General features: G+C 42.3%; 3 protein-coding genes across 12 annotated transcripts in view; 1 reads left to right on the forward strand and 2 right to left on the reverse strand.

Annotated features, from left to right (window-relative positions):
• The window catches only part of LOC126568292 (uncharacterized), a 308,783-nt gene extending 302,786 nt beyond the window's left edge, over positions 1 to 5,997 (reverse strand). The window contains exon 1 of the mRNA XM_050224746.1: positions 5,986 to 5,997. The gene's annotated coding sequence lies outside the window, so the exon portion shown is untranslated. The remainder of the gene's footprint in view (positions 1 to 5,985) is intronic.
• The window catches only part of LOC126567823 (solute carrier family 12 member 4), a 486,521-nt gene that overhangs the window by 149,586 nt on the left and 318,205 nt on the right, over positions 1 to 18,730 (reverse strand). The gene's annotated exons all lie outside the window — the stretch shown is intronic.
• LOC126567814 (probable phospholipid-transporting ATPase IA) overlaps positions 1 to 18,730 on the forward strand; it is a 48,362-nt gene that overhangs the window by 14,354 nt on the left and 15,278 nt on the right. For 5 of the 7 annotated variants that reach the window (XM_050224114.1, XM_050224118.1, XM_050224116.1 and 2 more), the window contains exons 2-7: positions 16,000 to 16,120; positions 16,471 to 17,013; positions 17,159 to 17,294; positions 17,421 to 17,562; positions 17,958 to 18,067; positions 18,232 to 18,453. In XM_050224114.1, coding sequence (XP_050080071.1) covers positions 16,000 to 16,120; positions 16,471 to 17,013; positions 17,159 to 17,294; positions 17,421 to 17,562; positions 17,958 to 18,067; positions 18,232 to 18,453 — 1,274 coding nt within the window. Of the gene's footprint in view, positions 1 to 3,336; positions 3,438 to 9,210; positions 9,281 to 15,999; positions 16,121 to 16,470; positions 17,014 to 17,158; positions 17,295 to 17,420; positions 17,563 to 17,957; positions 18,068 to 18,231; positions 18,454 to 18,730 lie in introns of those variants that run through there. The other 2 variants (XM_050224115.1, XM_050224117.1) reach the window with 2 other exon arrangements.

Genomic DNA, 18,730 nt, shown 5'->3' on the forward strand with positions numbered 1-18,730 from the left:
ACTAAAATCTCAAACAAAATTTTACAAGCCATAAATGTAAACTTATGATAACAATTTTAAAATAAACAAATACATGAATTGCCTTAATTTCTTTGAAATTTTATCGACAAATCAACCTTAATTACACTCTTTCGCAAACTTTGTAGAAGAGTTAAAATAGAATATCATAAATTTGCTTTCGATTTGCAATAAAACAAAATAAATAAACACGCATTGTGTGTTTTATGGATTGTATTTTGAATATTGTAAATATGAGCGGAAGCTCAAGTCATCTGAACCAATAACCCTGCAATCCGCAAATATTGCACGTAATACGTAGCTTATAAATGTAATTTTTTAAATTTAAATAAAAAACCTTCACACGTCCAATACAGTGTACAATTCAAGATGCAAAATATCAGCCGAAGATTCTGAGATTGCTATAGCATTTCGCACGTGGAAACACTCGATCAAACAGCATTCGACTTATGCTGAAACAAGATATTTATTTTAATCTGGAGGTTCTTCAAGCACAGCACAAGTAGCTTGTGCTGCCTGTCTAGTTTGACCCTGTTTGAGACGATATTGATTACGTCCTCAACAAATGGCAAACATATTTCATTGTAACCGCACCATCTTCCAAACAGTGGATCGTCTCCAAGTAATAAACGATCAGCCTTGAAATGGATCGGGCTAAAATAATACATTGCACCAAAAATACATGCTGCTCTTGAGCTGTAGTCGTAGCTCTCGTTGGAAAATTGGATGAAAAATCACCACCTTCGCCTAATGGAAAAAAAACGGTCGGTATTTTAAACACACAACTCCCACCAGTGGAAGATCTCGGGCCAGACACCTTACCGTGCCAGCCAGCCGCAAAGCAAAGTAGGCAGGCAGAATTTGACTCGCTCGCGCTGATGCGCTTACTTTTCGTTGTTTTCGTCAAAATTATCGTTTCTTATTTTAGAACCACTAGGCATGACGGGTGAACGGGAACAGCAGATGTTTGAGGGAAGAAAGAAAAAGAACATTTACTTACAAACTATCTTGCTCAATCTGGAACGATCAAAATGGAGAAGTTTCAAGCTATTTCAAAGCACAAAATAAATGCAATCGAAATGTTATGCGAGTCTTAAGCTGAGGCATCTTTGCTGGATTAAAGATCGCCATTTTTCAAGTCTTCATTTTCATGGAAGCATGAATCAACTTCGTTGGAGCTCATCCATCTGTGGAATTATTCATGGTCAACACGTGGCCTACTCGGGTCCAGCTTCAATTTCAGCTAGTTGCGGCGCCCCTCAACGATGGATTGTGGTGACTGTTAATGACACTTTTATTGAGTGTTTGCTAGACGCTGTAGGTCTACAGTTGCATGCACTTCTAATTAAAATTTGCATGCATCACAATGCATTTGAAAAACTGCATTACACGGGAGCTTACGCAACCGACCTTCGCCTGGTCGCCTGGTTCGCCTGGAACCGGCAAACAATTGCCGGTTCACGGTTATTCACATACGAAGTAGTCGTGATGACTAACGGAAGATGTATTGCTGCCTATGGTACTATGGATGGTATTTCCTGATGCCAGAAAGGGGGAGATCCTATGAAATCCTATGACATCAGCATCTAAAAGATGTATGGCAAATGCCTCCAAAAATTTGGATTTTAGCATTATTTCGATTCAAAGTATCCCTACTGAGAGATTTTATTTTCTGGCGCAATAAAAACGTTGCATGCGCCACTCTCTAGCAAACTACTATTCCACTTAACTATACAAAATGATGTACGCAATGTGATATAATGTTTAGATAAGCAGGGCGAACCCTCACCATATGTTTCACACGCCATAACCGGAAATTATTAACGCCAAAAAGCATATAAATATCTTATCTTACTCGACACCACCTTGCTGATAGCCAAACCCTTTCTGTATGTCACTGTTATCACTCAGTGGATGCAGTGGAGCGAATTGTCATGTTTGTGTGTACCTGTCCCTCGTCGCCCATTATTGACAGTACCGCCCGCTGGATGCGACTAGTGGAGAGTACAAGCGCGATACGCTCGCATCGCAAACACAACTCATCAGTGACTGATCATGTGGTCGCATAGGTTAACCGTTCTGATCAAATCAAATGTCCTCTAAAAGGGTTGCGATGGAACGGCACGACGTATCTGCGGGAAGTTCCGGAGGGGTGCAGATATTTGCTGGCTGATAAAAAAAAGTGGGGTAACAGAGCCTCGCCATGTACTGCTGCGGTCGACTCGGTGCACTTTATCGCAAACTGGCAAGGGAGAAACATGAAAAATTTCAAGTCACACCACTAACTGAAGTGTTCGAGTCGTGCTCAGCGGGAAAGTGTTAATTGCGCTAAACAAACCATCATTGGTGCCTGCCAAATACGGACGCCATGACGCAAGCGGCATCTGTTTTGTGTGCGATCACACACAAAGTCTCCAACTGATTGGATATTGGAGCTCGTATGGGTGGCAGCAGCGCTCCCAATATTAGCATATTAGTTCCTTCTTCTAATCTTAGTGCGTGTTTCTGTATGACAGCTTCTAGCGGTGCAGTGTTGCCAACTCACAGTAGCCATACGTTGCCGCTTCGTCCGTTCCAGTGAACATCTGTTCAAAGATGTAAAAGCAGTGTGCTACGGTTTCCCATGCTTCATCGCTCAGCGCTCGGTTAGTTGGTAACGGAATCGGACGAAACACGGTTACCGTTGTGCGATACTGCCAACCGTATGTGAAGAAAATTTTGTGTTGTTCGGTGGAAAACACACTTGCGTGTGTGTGTGTGTGCGTGCCTGTGTTTATGTGTTGTTTTTCGTGTTTATGTTCAAGTGCGCCTGTGCTCAGTTCTGTGTGATGCTGTAGAAGCGAGTGTGGCCGAAAGCAAATAAAAAGTGTACCGGGTTGCGTATGTGGCGCCCACAGCGGGAAGCAAGAATAGCGGCCACTCGGCAAGCGTCAAACCGCGCGACTCCAATGCATTGTGCACGCATTTTCACCCGCAAACGCAAAGCATTACGCATGCTAGACCAAACGACACTAAACTACCGAAGGCCGCTAGAAAATCAAACACATTTATGGACAGTTTTCACCACGACCCGTCATACAATGCATTTACGAAAGTAAGAAACAAACAGCCCAATCCCTCCCCGCTTCCCGAGATAGCCAGCGTGGCTCCAGCGTGGCCGCTAACCTGTCCGGCCGGAACCGTTGAAGTTAACTCGGAGGTCAAAACGTACGATTCGCACCTCGTCAGCTGCTCGTGAACCTGTTCGAAGCGTCAACCTGCCTGTATCGCCGCCCTTCAAGTTCGCGTATCGTTTTCATATCTGCCGGCGCACGTCGTTACTATGCAACAGGTGGAACAGCTAGCCGATGGCATCTTCACAAGGGTACGAAAATACAGCTCAACGTACTTTACCTGCCAGCGAAATGCTCAAACAAGAAGTAAGCTTTCTTTCATTTTTATTATGTTCGTTTTTTCTTGCATTCAAACGTATACACATGTATGTATTTATGTATCTCTAGCTGCTTGACAATTTCTCATTAGTGGGGAAGCACTTTTTTTTCACGGAGGAATGGTTCGGTTGGCCCGCACGTTTGCCGCCACGTTTTGGTAACCCCTAGCAACGCTGTACACAATTTGACTTTCAAAAATTTGTCCGTTTTTTTGCCGTGGTTTCGGCGTAATGGTTCCGTGCTGGGTAAAGCAGAAAGAAAGAGAAAGTCTCTTGGTGTTTTTGCCGACACCGGCCCCTAAAACTCGGCATCCATCAACATTCGTCATCGAATGTGGGTTTATTGTACTTTATAAGTCTTTTCCAGACCTCAGTATTGCGAAACGACGACTTTCTATTTCCTCTGCATGCATGGCAAACCACCTCATCCAAGCAATCTTGCTGATAAGCATTCCGAAACGTTGCAACGGAGACAATTTTGGGTGTTGAAGTTAATAATCAAGTAGAAGTTTAATTTTTTATTTATTTATAATTAATTTTGACGGTCCAGTGCCGTATTGTCAACACCGCTTGTGTTGAACAAGTAGAAGTTTAAATTGCATATAAAAAACAGTATTGAATCCAACTCGAACAGCTCCCCTGGCCATCTACCCGATGATTAAGTTCCCACATAGGGATCGGGGTTCAAATCCCATCCGAACCGTTTACCCGTATTTAGGACTATCTACTCAATTACATCGTATCAACAAGCCATTAAATGTCCGACGTGATTTACTAACAGGTTGGCTGATAAGTCCCCGGTCTGACACATAGAATGTGCCGCTAGTATTAAATGCATATTATTTTTATATAGCACCAACCTTCAAATGATTCGTGTCAAAATTTGACGTCTGTATGTCAATTAGTTTGTGAGACAGAGCGTCTTTTGTCAAGCAACTTTTGGTTACTTGACGAACGAAAAAAGAACGAAGAAGAAAAAAGTGTTGTTCCACCAAGACAACGCACCGTGCCACAAGTCATTGAGAATGATGGCAAAAATTCATGAATTGGGCTTCGAATTGCTTCCCCACCCACCGTATTCTCCAGATCTGGCCCTCAGCGACTTTTTCTTGTTATCAGACCTCAAAAAGATGCTCGCAAGGAAAAAATTTGGCTGCAATGAAGAGGTGGTCGCCGAAACTGAGGCCTATTTTGAGGCAAAACCGAAGGAGTACTACCAAAATGGTATCAAAAAATTGGAAGGTCGTTATAATCGTTGTATCGCTCTTGAAGGGAACTATGTTGAAAAAAAAAATACAATTTTGACAAAAATATGTGTTTTTCTTTGTTAGACCGGGGACTTATCAGCCAACCTGTTAGGTCGTTAAGCCAAGAAGAACGTCCTAACAGATGGTTAAGCCATGTGAACATTTTACAGAGTATGGGACAAAGTTAAAAGTTGTCATAAACCACAAACTAGCAGAGCTGTATGGCTATTAGCACCTTCTGATCTTCGGTAAACGGTAATCAAATCCGAAGGTATACGACGACTGGACCAAGTAATGAGAATGTCGGGCACATACCCCGCCAAGAGGATGCTCGTCAACGATTCGATCTTCCCTAGACCGAGTTTCCTGGAAACGTTTTGATAACCAGGCCATGTCTAGGAGACGTGTTCGATAGACTAGGTCAAGAAGGAAAACATGGTTAAAAAAATAATCTGATTGGTTGATTGAACTCCAATATCTGTCTTTCTTTGGCACTAAAACCTTGACTCTAAACCCAGCCTTCTATTCCTGATTCAGATAGGGTTTAATTCCAGCCTCAACTCGTTAAGAAAGCTACTACAAAACCACCATTTTTATTACTCGAATTTATTAGCAATGTTTCAACAATGTATCACAATTTATATTTTTAGCAAGTTTTGACAGTTGCTAAGGTTGATCCTACCAGTCCTGTTTGATGTACTGCTGGTCATATTAGTAAAGCTTCTCCAAGCAGTGGAAGAGCATACAGAGCACATTGAATCAGCTGAGGGGAAGCGGTTTTGTGGGACGATGATTATGTGTAGATCGCAGAAACGATAGTATACCATGACCGAGAACTCTTTGAAATACGTCCAACAAAATTGTCTAAAGCGACACCGGGAGGGCCATGTCGATTTACAATGATTGCCTCTTCTATCGATAAACCTTATCGTTTCCAGGAGTACAGCTTTGGAGAAAACCTCCTTACAATGTTCGTGGTCCTTTAATGGATGGATAAGAAGATCCATCTCAACCGAGGCCCATTGAATGTTCGGAGCTCCAAGCATCTACTTAGTTTGCTTGCACTATGATCCTTCCCTGTCCCCAAGTAATATTTTGCTGGAGCACTACAGTGTATGAATTTTTAATGATTATTTACATTGGGATGTTTATTTACGCTTGTTTACTCTTATGTACTGCGTGCGTGTGTAGGCGAATGCGAACTATCTTGAAACTATGGGTAACCGAACGAGCGAGAATTCATTAGGACCCCTTTTCGTGTATTGAATACCAAATGAACGAAATTTTAACCTCCCCTCAGCTGAGCCGTTTCGCTTTGGCTGTTAAACTGTTGAACCTTTCTTAACCGAGGTACGCACATCGACGTATAGTCAGGGTTAATTGATTAAACGACCTTTGGCGACGGTGCGTTACAGTACAACGGCACCAGATCCTTGTTGATGCTAATAATTTTTAGTTCGGAAAATGGTTCACCCAGACAATACATGTGTCTGTGTATCTGCATGTGATACACATGGTGAAAATGTAGGTCGTGATGTCGATGAGACGTAAAACGAGATCAGAACTTGGGAGGTGAAACAATGTAAACAAAACACTGCCTTTCATCTTGCTCTTCTCATGAAACATCGCATCGAGAGCATTTTTTCACGTCCCTTTTGATATTTGCATCCGATCTAAAATTTCATCAGTAAAGCGTATCGGTTTGCTTATTTTTAAAACAAAGAAGCTTAGTGAACGCGTCTACTGTATGTAAACTGGATTACCTTACGGTTTACATTGTTTCTGATAGATGGTAAACACAAACATTTCTTGTAATTCATTTTTTGCTTTAATTGAACTCAAGAATGAAGATAAACGTACCAAGAAAATTCTTATTCTCAGTCGTCTTCTTCTTCCTTTATTTCTGGTGGGCCTTAAAAACTCTTTAGAAACTTATCAAAAGACACAAAGTTTTTATTAGGATTATTTAAAAAAAAATAAACTAAGTTTACGGCGGTATAGATATACAGTACGTGGAAGCGATTAGAGTGAGATTCGAAACCCGGTGTTGCTGTATGTAGACAGGTCTCACTACCGCTAGCGGATCGACTATCTGCCTCCACTTTAATCTAGTGCTGTAAGTGCTGTAGTTGGCTGGATTAAGTGGAGTCCAACCTGTCGGAGATCGGACGCAGCCGTGAGTGGAGGACAGCAGCCCTAGACCGAGTTTCATAGAAACTGATTGGAGATCTGGCCAAGTTGACGCGCTCAATTCTGAGCAAGCCTAGAAGAAGAAAAAGTGTGATAATGAACTCTTAAAGGTACACACTATATTAAAGAATCGTTAACATTTCTTGTCGACTATTAAATGTTATCGGACAAGTTAGTGCTAGTCTCTACTGACGAAATCTACGTAAATCTGCCAACTTAGGCACTACGAAGGCAAATTTGTATTTGAAAAACCCTTAGTAGTGGTTATTTTGTCACCTTGTATACACCTTAACACGATCTTTTGACGTATTTCATACGTAGTCTATTGAAATGTGTTCCATCGAACTCTCAAATTTGACAGTTCTCATTGCAACCCTAAATACGAAGATATTCGATTGGATAGCTATTCCACAGGAAGGATTAGCTGAAACTTCTCTCGCTCAGTGGTTTGATCGGGTTTTAATAGAAATTAATTGGGAAAAGGCATTTTGACTATAAACTATTTAAATTATTTAATTCGAGCATTGGTACTGAACCTCTGTGACACAGTTGGGATCGTTGCGAAATTACGGTTTCGCTACGATACAGTGTGGACGCGCTATTACAAATTTGTTTTTTGCGCATGTGCAGCACTTTGGAGTACCGCGACCAGCTGCACAATGGTCGTTTCAACAAAATAATACTCTTAATTGATAATAATGAAATATTTTCTCTTGCCTTTTTTATGTTTGGCTTTCGGGCCATCGAAAGTAGAGAAAAATATTCATATTTCTGATTATTGTTGGCTGCTACAATGCAGCATGCATGACAGCATGACAATTGATTTAGGGAATCTTGTCTCATATGTAATCATTTTCAGCATAAAAATTCCAGTACCCCGGTAGTGAGGACTGACTATCCAACTACGTGGTATCGGCAAGTCTAGTAAAGCCGGCGTGACCTAGTCGAAAGTCGTGAAGCCATGAAGAAGAATACTTAAAATTAATTGTGCCTTATTGGCAATTTGATTGCTTTAATATGAATGATTTCACATGATTTATGATTTATAATTTTCCTTAACACTGGCTTCAATAAACGCCATAATTTCTGAAATAGTGCACATACTAGTTTGAAATTTGAATTATATGTCATTAATCAATTATTCTTTCCCAATATGTAAATTTTACAAAAATCCCTACCACAAACTGTCATTCTAAATATCCTGCCCGCGCACGACCTTTGACCTCAATGCTCAGCTGTCATGCATTGTTTGGTCCTTGTTCCTTCCCAAGAACAAAAACAACGTTAGGGTAGTATTGATGTTTTGGATCGAGCGTCCTTTATGCGTAGTTTGACAGTTCATTGCAAGGCGGTGGCAAGCAAAGTCCTGCAGGCACTGTTGTCACACGAGTGTGTTGTGTTGTGAAAAGCAAGTTCTCATTTCCAATCCCCTATTGTTTCGAGGGTAGTGTTTCGTTGTGAAGCTGCACACCCATGTAAAATTACATTCGCTGCTAGCTTGCACTGTGTGTCTGATGTAGTTTACGAAAGGAAGTCCTTCCAATAGTGGTCTGGGTGAAAAGTGAAGCCCTTTCTGCCATATGTGTGTGGCAGCTGTGTTGCGATTAAGGTGTAAACACGCCCATCGGAGTTGGCATATTTGCTTCTAAACAACCGCCAACTTCCCGGGCATTGTAACCGACTATCGTTTTGCTGGTGAAAAATCAATCAAGCTAATATCATCCTTTCGCAACATCGTTACGCTACGGCGATTATATCGATTCATATGGATTGAGTTATTGTGAAACTCGTTCTGTGCGTCAATGTGTTTGTGTGTATGTGTTCTGTGATGGTGCTGAGCATGTGAAACGTGCTCGAGTGATTCGGCGAGGAAATTCATCCCTTTTCCCCTTAATGAGGCTCGATGACCTGTGCACTGTCCCGTTCTGTTACTATGACGCGCAAAAATGGATGAATACGTGAAAAAGAGCCTGAAAACACCAAGCCTACGCTGATCTGTTGAAAGTTTAGTATGTAATCGTATCCTAAAACTCCTATTGAAAGAACCGAACAACCTATCCAAGTAGTGCTGGGAATATATAAACGATATCACAGAAAAAGCATCCACCCATCCGGAGTTATTCATGGAAACACGGCGAGAACCTCCACGACAGGATACGGTCGACGCACAACCGAGTCGAGATAAGATTCTTCGCATCTGCGTCAGCAAGGCGCCTGCCCTGTTCCCTGGCCTACTACAGCGAAACGGTAGCAGCAATAGCAGCTAAAAAGAAATACGAAAAATTGCGGCGAGCGGCAAAGCCTCCGCAAGCGGAAAATCATCTCTTTCGCTGGTCACTCCCGGATATGGCATTCAACTCCATGTACCGTGCGCTGAGGCTCCGTTTAGTTAACCGTAAGCTTCAAGTTCCTTTTCTTCCACGTGATAATGCGTCCTTTCCAGTTGTTCGGGTTAGCTGCTGCGTGCGTTAATCATCTTTTTATTATTTACACGAGACGCCTGCTGGCGAATATTGTTTTAATCGCGGCAAGAAAACTCATTACGAAGCATGACGACGGTATATGTGTTTCGGTCATGACTTTTCTTTTGGTCTCCCGATACGCCGTAAAATCAATACTTCCCAGTGCAAGAATAGTATCGTACCGCAGGCACTGGAGAGCCACCTCTTCGGTGGACGGCAGCATGACCCTAGCTAGCATAAGGCCTTCACCTCCAGCTATAGCCTACCTTTAGGCGTAACCGGAACACGGTGTAGTCGTTCGATGGGTACGGCTTGAAAGTATCATGTTCCGGGCCGGGGGTACGTTTATCGTTTTCGCTTCCCGTACGGTACGACATCAAGCCGAGGAATATTCGCCAAACTGCACGATGCGGGAGTGTCCTTTCTGTTTACTTTTCTTCGTAGCGATAGGGATAGTCACCGGTTTGAAGTTCCAATGCATGTACGCTACACTAGAGGGAGGACCTTAAGCGAGCCCTTATGTGTGTTTGTGTGTCTGTATTTGATGCAACACAGCTGCATCACCATGCTGTTGCTATTATGCAAATTGCAACCAGCAACTAGCGAACCGACCGGGAACCGAATGCAAGAATCATACATACACACCTGCCCTCTTTTTTTTAGCTTCCTTCCGGTGGAGCATAAATTCCACTTCTGCAGACGTACGATGAATCGTTGGAAGTCGTGCTGGGAAAAGTTTGCTCTAATCAAACTGCAACACTGACCATGAAATAGAATTGCGGAAGGTGTACCTGCCCTACTTCATAGAGCAATTATTTGTAAAAGTCGCCAACAGCCCTTCGGTACACGGGAGAAATGGGTGAGACCTGACGGTGCTTCCTGCTCACCAATGTTTCGCCTCCGTTTTTACCATACCTTCTAAAAGGTGATCATTAGTATGACAAGCGTACAGAAGTTGCCGAGTAAGGCAGCAAACAGTAATTAGTGCTGGGGATTGTAAAGTTTCGAGCTACAGGAACGGGCGTTCCGCACCGGAAGAAACGTTCCTAGCAGCACAATTCGGTGCTCTGGGAAGATTTATATCAAACCCTGTGCTTCCGGGTCTGGTTTCGGTCGTGGATTGGAACATGAATCGAGCAATATGTTCAACACTCCATGGTCCAATGTTTTGACGATCAACAAATGAACTTCATCGGTCGGAGAATCGTCTGTACTATTGCGGTCGGGTTGCGTTTGCTTCAAGGCCGCAGGTGTGTTTTCGGAGCTCAACAATAACACCTCACCTAGCTGTTGTTGGTACAGTCTATGTGTACACCCACTTGTTTTCCATGGGAAAGAGTCCTTGAAATGTTATCCAAATAATTCAAGCCCAGACAAAAAAATATTGACGTGTACAGACGTGTGCTTCTTGTAGAAAAAAAAGATTCCATTAGTGTAGGATGACTCATTAAGGGTAATATTCTGGCATTTTTTGTTTGTTAAATATTGAGATTTTAATACTCTTCTCTTATCTACAAAAAATTCCTCCCATATCGACTTGAATCGCTTGTGTGCAACCAGTTCGTATGACATGATTTTAATCTCGGACACAATTATTCGCCGTCTTTATTGCTCTTTAATACCTAAAGTTGCCGCACACAACTGAGGCAATAATAATCCTCCTCTCATTAACATGACCAGCGCAATCTAGAGCACGAGGGTAGAGAGCCCGACACGTTTGTTATGTTACCACGGTTAATAATTTTGCATTTAATTCTCCTTTATACACTTGCCACGGCACGTCGAGTCTCGTGCATGGCGTAACACTACGCCCGGGTGTAGATAATAAACGTAATTCAGGAAGGATTTATCGTTTTTATTTCACGGTGGAAGATGCAACCCAATTCCTCCAACCCGCGCCCAATGTTATGTGAACACAATCATCGGGATGAAGCGATTACGAGCGAATATAACCTTCGGCACAGGGCGTGATATCCCTTTTGGCCCCCTGGATAGGTGGTTTTTGGCATGGAGTCAGAGATCTAACCCAGTCGATTGTGGGTGCCTCCGCTTGCGCACAGGAATATATGTATCGTGATTTGCTTTTACCTTTTTGGCACAGCTAGTGGCTAGTGTGGAGTGCACTGCCGGCAGTGTTCCAATCGTCTTCTCGGGTCGTCCCGAGGCCAAGGAAAAGATAAGATGCAATCGTATAAATTTTTGTTCAAACAATCGTCGTATGTTTGCTTCCTCTTTTCGTTCCTAGACGAAAGGATTGCTGAGTGTGTGTCAGGTATGCGCCAGCAATAAGTGGCCATCGTGGCGTCTTGACTCTCAGTCGCCAGTTGGGGTTGGAATGCCGTCCTAGATCGATGCTTTCTAGCTGAAAAGGAGCACCAGCTGTCTGTCCGTTCGTTGTGCACTGGACGCTGTGGATGTGGGATGAAATTGCGCATCCTTTTGTCTCGAGTGTTTGATTTGCTTTGCTCTGGTGTCTTGCTTGCTGCTTTGCTGAAATTGGTACAATAAAGTCACTGTTTTATCTGGTACAGTCATGGCGATACAATGGTTTATCGAAAAGAAACTATAAAAATTCTCTGTAAAATATCCAGTACTGTTGTAGAATAGAAGTATATAACATTTATGAAGTATTCATCCTAATTCGTTGTGTCCTAACCTCTATCCTATCCCATAATTCCTGGGAAGAATACTATCTGCTTTTCAAAAGTGAAGGTACTGACTAAAATTGAAGTTTTAATTATGCAGGTTTTAATGCCTTTGGAATTAAGTGAAGCCTTTGTAGGCTAGTGAAACATGAAAGCCATAAATCCATCGCTCAATATCCACACACCTGGTCTTGGTTCAAACCTTATGTATTGCTGTGATTCTTCGGCTTTTGGGTAATTCGACATGTCCTTTGTGGATTATAGTCCCAAGACAAATGAAGTCTTTGAAACAAAATAAGTTGGAGCTAATAATATTTTTACGGAATATCCAACTTGTGGAAGGATTTTGTTTGTAGATTATGTATTTTTCTTTGCTATTCAAGGTTCCATATTTTCCAGAAAGTTGGTGCTAGGTTACTCTTGCCTTAGATTTCTTTCTATATATTTTTTCCGATAATCAGATGCCTTGGCATGTCATTCCCGGTGTAATTCGATCCACAAGCTTTGGTGCATTAGTGCGATTCCTATGAAATTCTCCATTCTCCCGTGTCCGGTCCGGTGGTAGATAGCGGCACCGGTCTTCATATGGCAGGATCTGAATTTCAATCCCATTCGAACCATTTTCCCGTAGTGAGGATTGATCATACAACTACGAGGGACCAAAAAGTCTCGTAAGCCATTTGATGGCGAAACCAAGAAGGTCGATAAGCCAAGAAGATAAGGTACTACTGGGATATTATACTTCCAGTTATATGCCAAGTAACTGGATAGTTAATCATTGCTAAGGAAAGGCCAGATATGAAGATACTTAACTGTATTCATACGACAAAACCATTAAAAAATTTCATGTTTTAGTTTCACTAAGTAAATGCTTCAACTGCTTCAGCTTAGTTGGTGAGGACTGCTAAAAGTAAATGTCTAGACGATTCTATCATATTATGGGGACTTTAGCTATTGTATGTAACAATAAAGTTTGTGGTTGCTATACGATTGGTTTTTTTTTTTATTTATCTAGCTTTATTTCACTTTTAAATTTATTTCACTGGAAGATAAGTATAAGCCTTTGAAAGGTTCTCTTTCATATTCGGGAGAAGTTTCGCCTTCGCCTTCCCTACGGATATCGGTCCCGTTCTCCAGTAGTGTTTCCCCGCTCCGTCGGAAGACTTATAGGAAATCGTCTCCGACTAACACGGTCCGCAGTTAAAAGCTTCTCCTGGCTAGTCCAGGGAAAAAGATCAACTCTCCAACCTTAGCAAAACAAGTGATGCTCGTCATCCCAACGCGTTGTCTGCAGGAAGAAGGATCCACTGGTAGGAATTAGTTCTGATCGACCCGGGAAAAAATCTATACGTCTGATTCTAATAGATCTGACGATGTGACAAGGAACTACCTTAGAGTTCGGGCTCGGTCATTCCTTCGCGTGCCTTCGATCCCCCAACGGACGATGCTTGCGACCGATTTATTCCCGTCAGTAACAGTAAGGTTGTGTTATGTCCAAGAGTGCCAGCTGCCTGAAATTTTTCTGCTATAATTTGTTAAAAATAATTCACCCAATAACATCTCATCTACATTCGTGCTTATCACCCTTCTTCCTGTGCTAGTCATCCAATTTATGGTTATATTATACATCAATACAAAAGTTGTATTTAAGCGGAAGACTTATGCCTTAAGCTCCAGCAGTTTTTGGCTTATCTCAAATAGAATTTCATGTGATCATTTGATTCTACCTATTCTTGACACTACATCCTCAGGAGGACATGTCTTGCCATTTGTGGCTTCCACAATATTTCGGAACAGTTACAAATTATTGCGAGGATCCAAAGCGGTAATGGTTTTGGGGCAATTTGTATAAAACTGATTAAATGAATGGGACAAGGGGGAGTTGCTGTTGGTGAGGCTAGGGAAGGTAATGAAAATAGGATTTTTACATCCTTCACAAACGGGAGGTGGTGGAGCTTTATTGAAATTGGGGCGGTATGGATGGCCCCCTAATTATACATCCTGTGACTGGGGATGATCTCTCACTAGGGATGACCTGTCCATGATTTTCAAACTACGTAAAATTGAAACTGTCATACATTCTTTACATTTCTATAATTCTGGATAATTACCTAGATTTTTAATTGTTTATTTTAATACATAAAGTTTTTTTTATCACTTTCTCCTTAAACCTTTTCTCCAATCCTCTTCAACTTATTATTTTCTTTATTTAGTTTTTATGTTGTCACTGTGAAATTTCATTATAAAGGAGAATGAAGTTTTTAATTATTTTTAAACCGATGATAGCTTAAATTTTAACGCACAATCTATCCATGGGATATATTATATATCTTCTCGTGGTCTTCTCCTTCTAACTGTGTTGTTTTTCAATCTATCCCTGACCGTTTTTGTCATTGGTGTGATCAAAACCGTCTTTCCCTCTGTCCGACAAAATGCACTTTCTCTCACCAGATTAACTTCATATTCAGTTAGTCGAGGAGGACTTTTGGCGTACTTAAACATGTGGCCCGTGACTTCTCCGATGCTTGTTGTTTGAAGACTTTGTTCTCTTCACTGGTCAGATCAATGCTGGAGTATTGCTCGATTATCGATCGAATAGAGCGGGTGCAGAGGTCCTTCACCAGGTTTGTTCTTGGGAAAATTCTTGGCGATCGATCCTCTGCTCTGCCCTGTTACGAGGACAGAGTGCCGATTGCTTGGTCTTGCGTCGCATGAAGATCGCCGTTCTATTTCCCAATCCTCATTTGTTGCCGCAGATTCTCCTTGATTGCATCGATGGCCCAGCTTTGCTCATGCAAATCCCTCTTTATGTTCCCTCCCGCGCCCTTCGTCATCGTCCCCCCATTTTTGTTGCCTTAAGTCGCACTGCGATAGGCCGTAAAGATCCCCTCCTTATTGCCATCCAAATGTTTGATTCCTAGTTCCATCACTTTGATTTCTACATATCCCTGCCTTCTTTCCGTTCCCGGTTATTATCCGCTTCCTAATCTTTCCTTCACTTCCCTATTTTCTGTTGTTTATTTAATTTCTTTTAATTTTTGTCTAATTCTGCAACTTATTCTGTGTACCGTTTAGGTTTAGATTAGTTTAAGATTAGATATTAGAATGTATAGCCAAGGGTAAACAACTGACGTACATGAAATAAAATGAAATATATCCATCGATGCTAGTAAACTATTTATTTTTATCTTGAACAACAGCTGATTATACCTTGATATGATAATGTTAAGTGAATATAGCTAGTCTTCTTATCATGTCGATTCAGACGAATAAAAATTAACACATCAAGTGTTTTGGCAATTATGACATACTTCTTTCCAACGAAAAATGCAATACAAACCAACTTTCGCATTAGTCATAACCTGACGGACTGTTCGCCTTGGAATGGTTGCGTCGTAATTGTCCCACCATCTACATTATTTATCCAGTTCAATTGTTTTCAGCCTGGTAGCAGAATTTCTATGTGACAGCAGATTTTTCTCGATGGCGTAATGTCACCATCGACTCATTCCGCTTCGGTTGACGTTCTTTGGAAACTTCACTGTAAACATCGAATGCAATCTGATGACCAGCGCAACAACAGTAAACGTACACATGCGGGTCGATTTTCCAGTACTCATCGACCGGGTTGGCCCACTGATGTAGACACTTGGCGGGCGGGGAGCCTCATACAGAATTCAACACAGACAATGTCGATGACTTATGCCTTTGTGAATAAGTTGTGCATAGCGTTATAGCGCTAATATGTATCAGATTGCACGTTATAAGTTATGAAAATATGATATTCATCTCAAAGTGTTTCAGTAATAAATATCGAGAGGTTTTTTTTTTTGCAAAGACATAATGTAATGAGGCAGAAAGTCTCTCTTGATATGCCCATTAATCATACGGTTTGATTTACTTTATTACCGTCTAATTAACGCACCGCACCAATTATGTAAATCATAAACAACAGCTTTTTTAAATAACGCGTTGCCTTCCCTTCTTCTCTTGCTTCTCCTCTTCAGATGATGACGATGCTACCACCTCGGGCATAACGCTGGACGACTCCGATAAACGCGTGATACGGCTGAATGAACCACAAGTTCAAAAGTATTGTAACAATCATATCTCAACCGCTAAATATAGGTAAGTCCTCCATTCCGATATAGACACCCATTTAACGCGTTTAGCATTTAATGAAGCAGAACGATCCAATAATAGTTCCACCGTTGCTTCATATGCATAAGCCATTAGGAGCAAAAAGGTGTATCCTTTCGTTGTTGTTTTTTAGTATGTCCACGCTATTTCTGACCCGACTGAGTCATATTTTATCGACCGTAGTTTCTGCTAACTTTCCGATGAGGTCCTTGTTTTGTCGTCTAGCATTTGATCGTTTTTCTTGTTGAGCGATAAAATTAATTGTATGATACAGTCATTGATGCATGTGTCGCGTAAAATTCTAACATTCTCCTGTATGTTTCACCCCCGCCCCGCAGTGCCCTTAGTTTTCTACCTTCGTTCCTGTTCGAGCAGTTCCGGCGTTACTCGAACTGCTTCTTTCTGTTAATAGCACTGTTGCAACAGATACCGGACGTTTCGCCGACCGGTCGGTACACGACGCTCATACCACTTATGTTCATACTTGCGGTGAGCGCAATCAAGGAAATCGTCGAAGACATCAAGCGGCACCGGGCGGACGATGAGATCAATCACCGCCTAATCGAGGTACTACAGAATGGCCAATGGCACACGGTCAAGTGGCAGGAGCTGTCGGTCGGCGATATCGTTAAGGTGCTTAACAACACCTTCTTCCCGGCCGACCTGGTGCTGCTGTCGTCCAGTGAGCCCCAGGGCATGTCCTTCATCGAGACATCCAACCTAGACGGTGAGACGAACCTGAAGATTCGGCAGGGCGTTCCGACCACGAGCAAAATACTGGAGACGAAGGACTTCAATCAGTTTCGCGGTACGCTCGAGAGTGAACCACCGAATCGGCATCTGTACGAGTTTAATGGCGTGCTGAAGGAACACGACAAACAGTAAGTGTCGGTGACACTCGCTGGCTTTACGAACGCTTTTGGACGCGACCAGTTGCACGCCAGCTAAAATTGGTTACTCGTCGTGTTGTTTACTTTTTCGTTTGTAACCTTTTTTCGTGTCCTTTTTTTTTAACCTGCCCAACAGAGCGGTAGCACTCGGTCCGGATCAGCTGTTACTGCGTGGTGCCATGCTACGTAACACCGCCTGGATATTCGGTATCGTTATCTACACCGGTCACGATACGAAACTTATGCGAAACTCTACCTCAGCGCCGTTGAAGGTAAGGCTGGCCGTGTCATAAGTTTAAATTAAACGCCCTATTTGGCCTGCTATAGATGTCTAACGTCGTTTTCTTTTTTCTCTTTCTCTCTTTCGTTCTTTTCGGCTGCTTCTGCCCGACCCACAGCGCTCAACCGTTGACAGACTGACAAACACGCATATTCTAATGTTATTTATCATTCTGATCATTCTGTGTATCGTGAGTTGCATTTTCAACCAAATTTGGACGAACGAACATTTTAAAAAGGACTGGTACTTAGGCATCGGCAGTGAGTATGATTTATTTATCCAGGTCGTTTAAAATAGATTAGCATTGCAAGGGCAAGCCGGAAGAAGGTTCCCACTCATCGGGTCACGTTGTTTGGAGCTGTGCTGCAGAATTGTAATGTATGTGTGGTCTCGATGACCTACTAGAAATACAATACAGGAGTATGTGTATTCCGGATCACAACAATGCTACGTGTGTCCTCAATGTCACTGTAGCGACACAAAAACTTACTTTTGCATTAGAGATTAGTGTCTAGATTTGTGCATCCTGTTCGCTGTTATGGTGATTTCGGGATATTTCGTATGACAATATAGCCTTCTAATGCACAAAATTGTGATCTATTTTTCTATGTCTTCCTATTTATTCTACATCTGCTCCGGGTTTGGCTCCTTTCAGATCTTTTGAGCAAAAACTTCGCCTACAATCTGCTTACGTTTATTATTCTGTACAACAATTTGATTCCAATATCGCTACAAGTTACGTTAGAGCTGGTCCGGTTTCTACAGGTAAGTGCTAAACCCCGAAACACAGCAGCGCGTGTAACGTGAGCCCACCCCGGGGAAACGTGACGCGATTACTGACCTATTGATACCGCTCGCACAAACCCGTCAACTGATTTCTCCGATATTATTGCTTGTTCCTCCTTTTTCTTTCCACATCCTTTCGCAAGGCAATCTTCATCAACATGGACATCGATATGTACCACGAGGAGTCGGACACGCCGGCAATGGCGCGCACCTCCAACCTTAACGAGGAGCTCGGCATGGTGAAGTACGTGTTCTCCGATAAAACCGGCACGCTGACGCGGAACGTGATGGAGTTCAAGAAGTGCAGTGTGGCCGGTTTGATGTACACGGTCGAGGAAACGCCGGCCCAGTCCCGTTTGGTGCAGGTAAAGCTTGTTTGCTGGGATGTGCTGTGGACGGTGGAGAATCGTAATGAATATTTGATGGCCTTATAACTGCCCCTACAACACTAGCTCTCTCACTCCGGTGGCGATTCAAGTGGGAAATCGTTTTCCCAAACCAATTGTCCGGTGTAGCGTGTGGACTTTTGCTGTGCCAGCGAGGGAGGTTTTTGGGCTATTAAAAAGTACAACATGTCCTGTCTTAGCTTACCATTTCGGGAGCATACTGGATACGATGTGCATTACAATCGAGTGCCATTAA

The sequence above is a fragment of the Anopheles maculipalpis genome, chromosome 2RL (assembly GCF_943734695.1).
Source record: "Anopheles maculipalpis chromosome 2RL, idAnoMacuDA_375_x, whole genome shotgun sequence".
Classification (NCBI taxonomy): domain Eukaryota; kingdom Metazoa; phylum Arthropoda; class Insecta; order Diptera; family Culicidae; genus Anopheles; species Anopheles maculipalpis.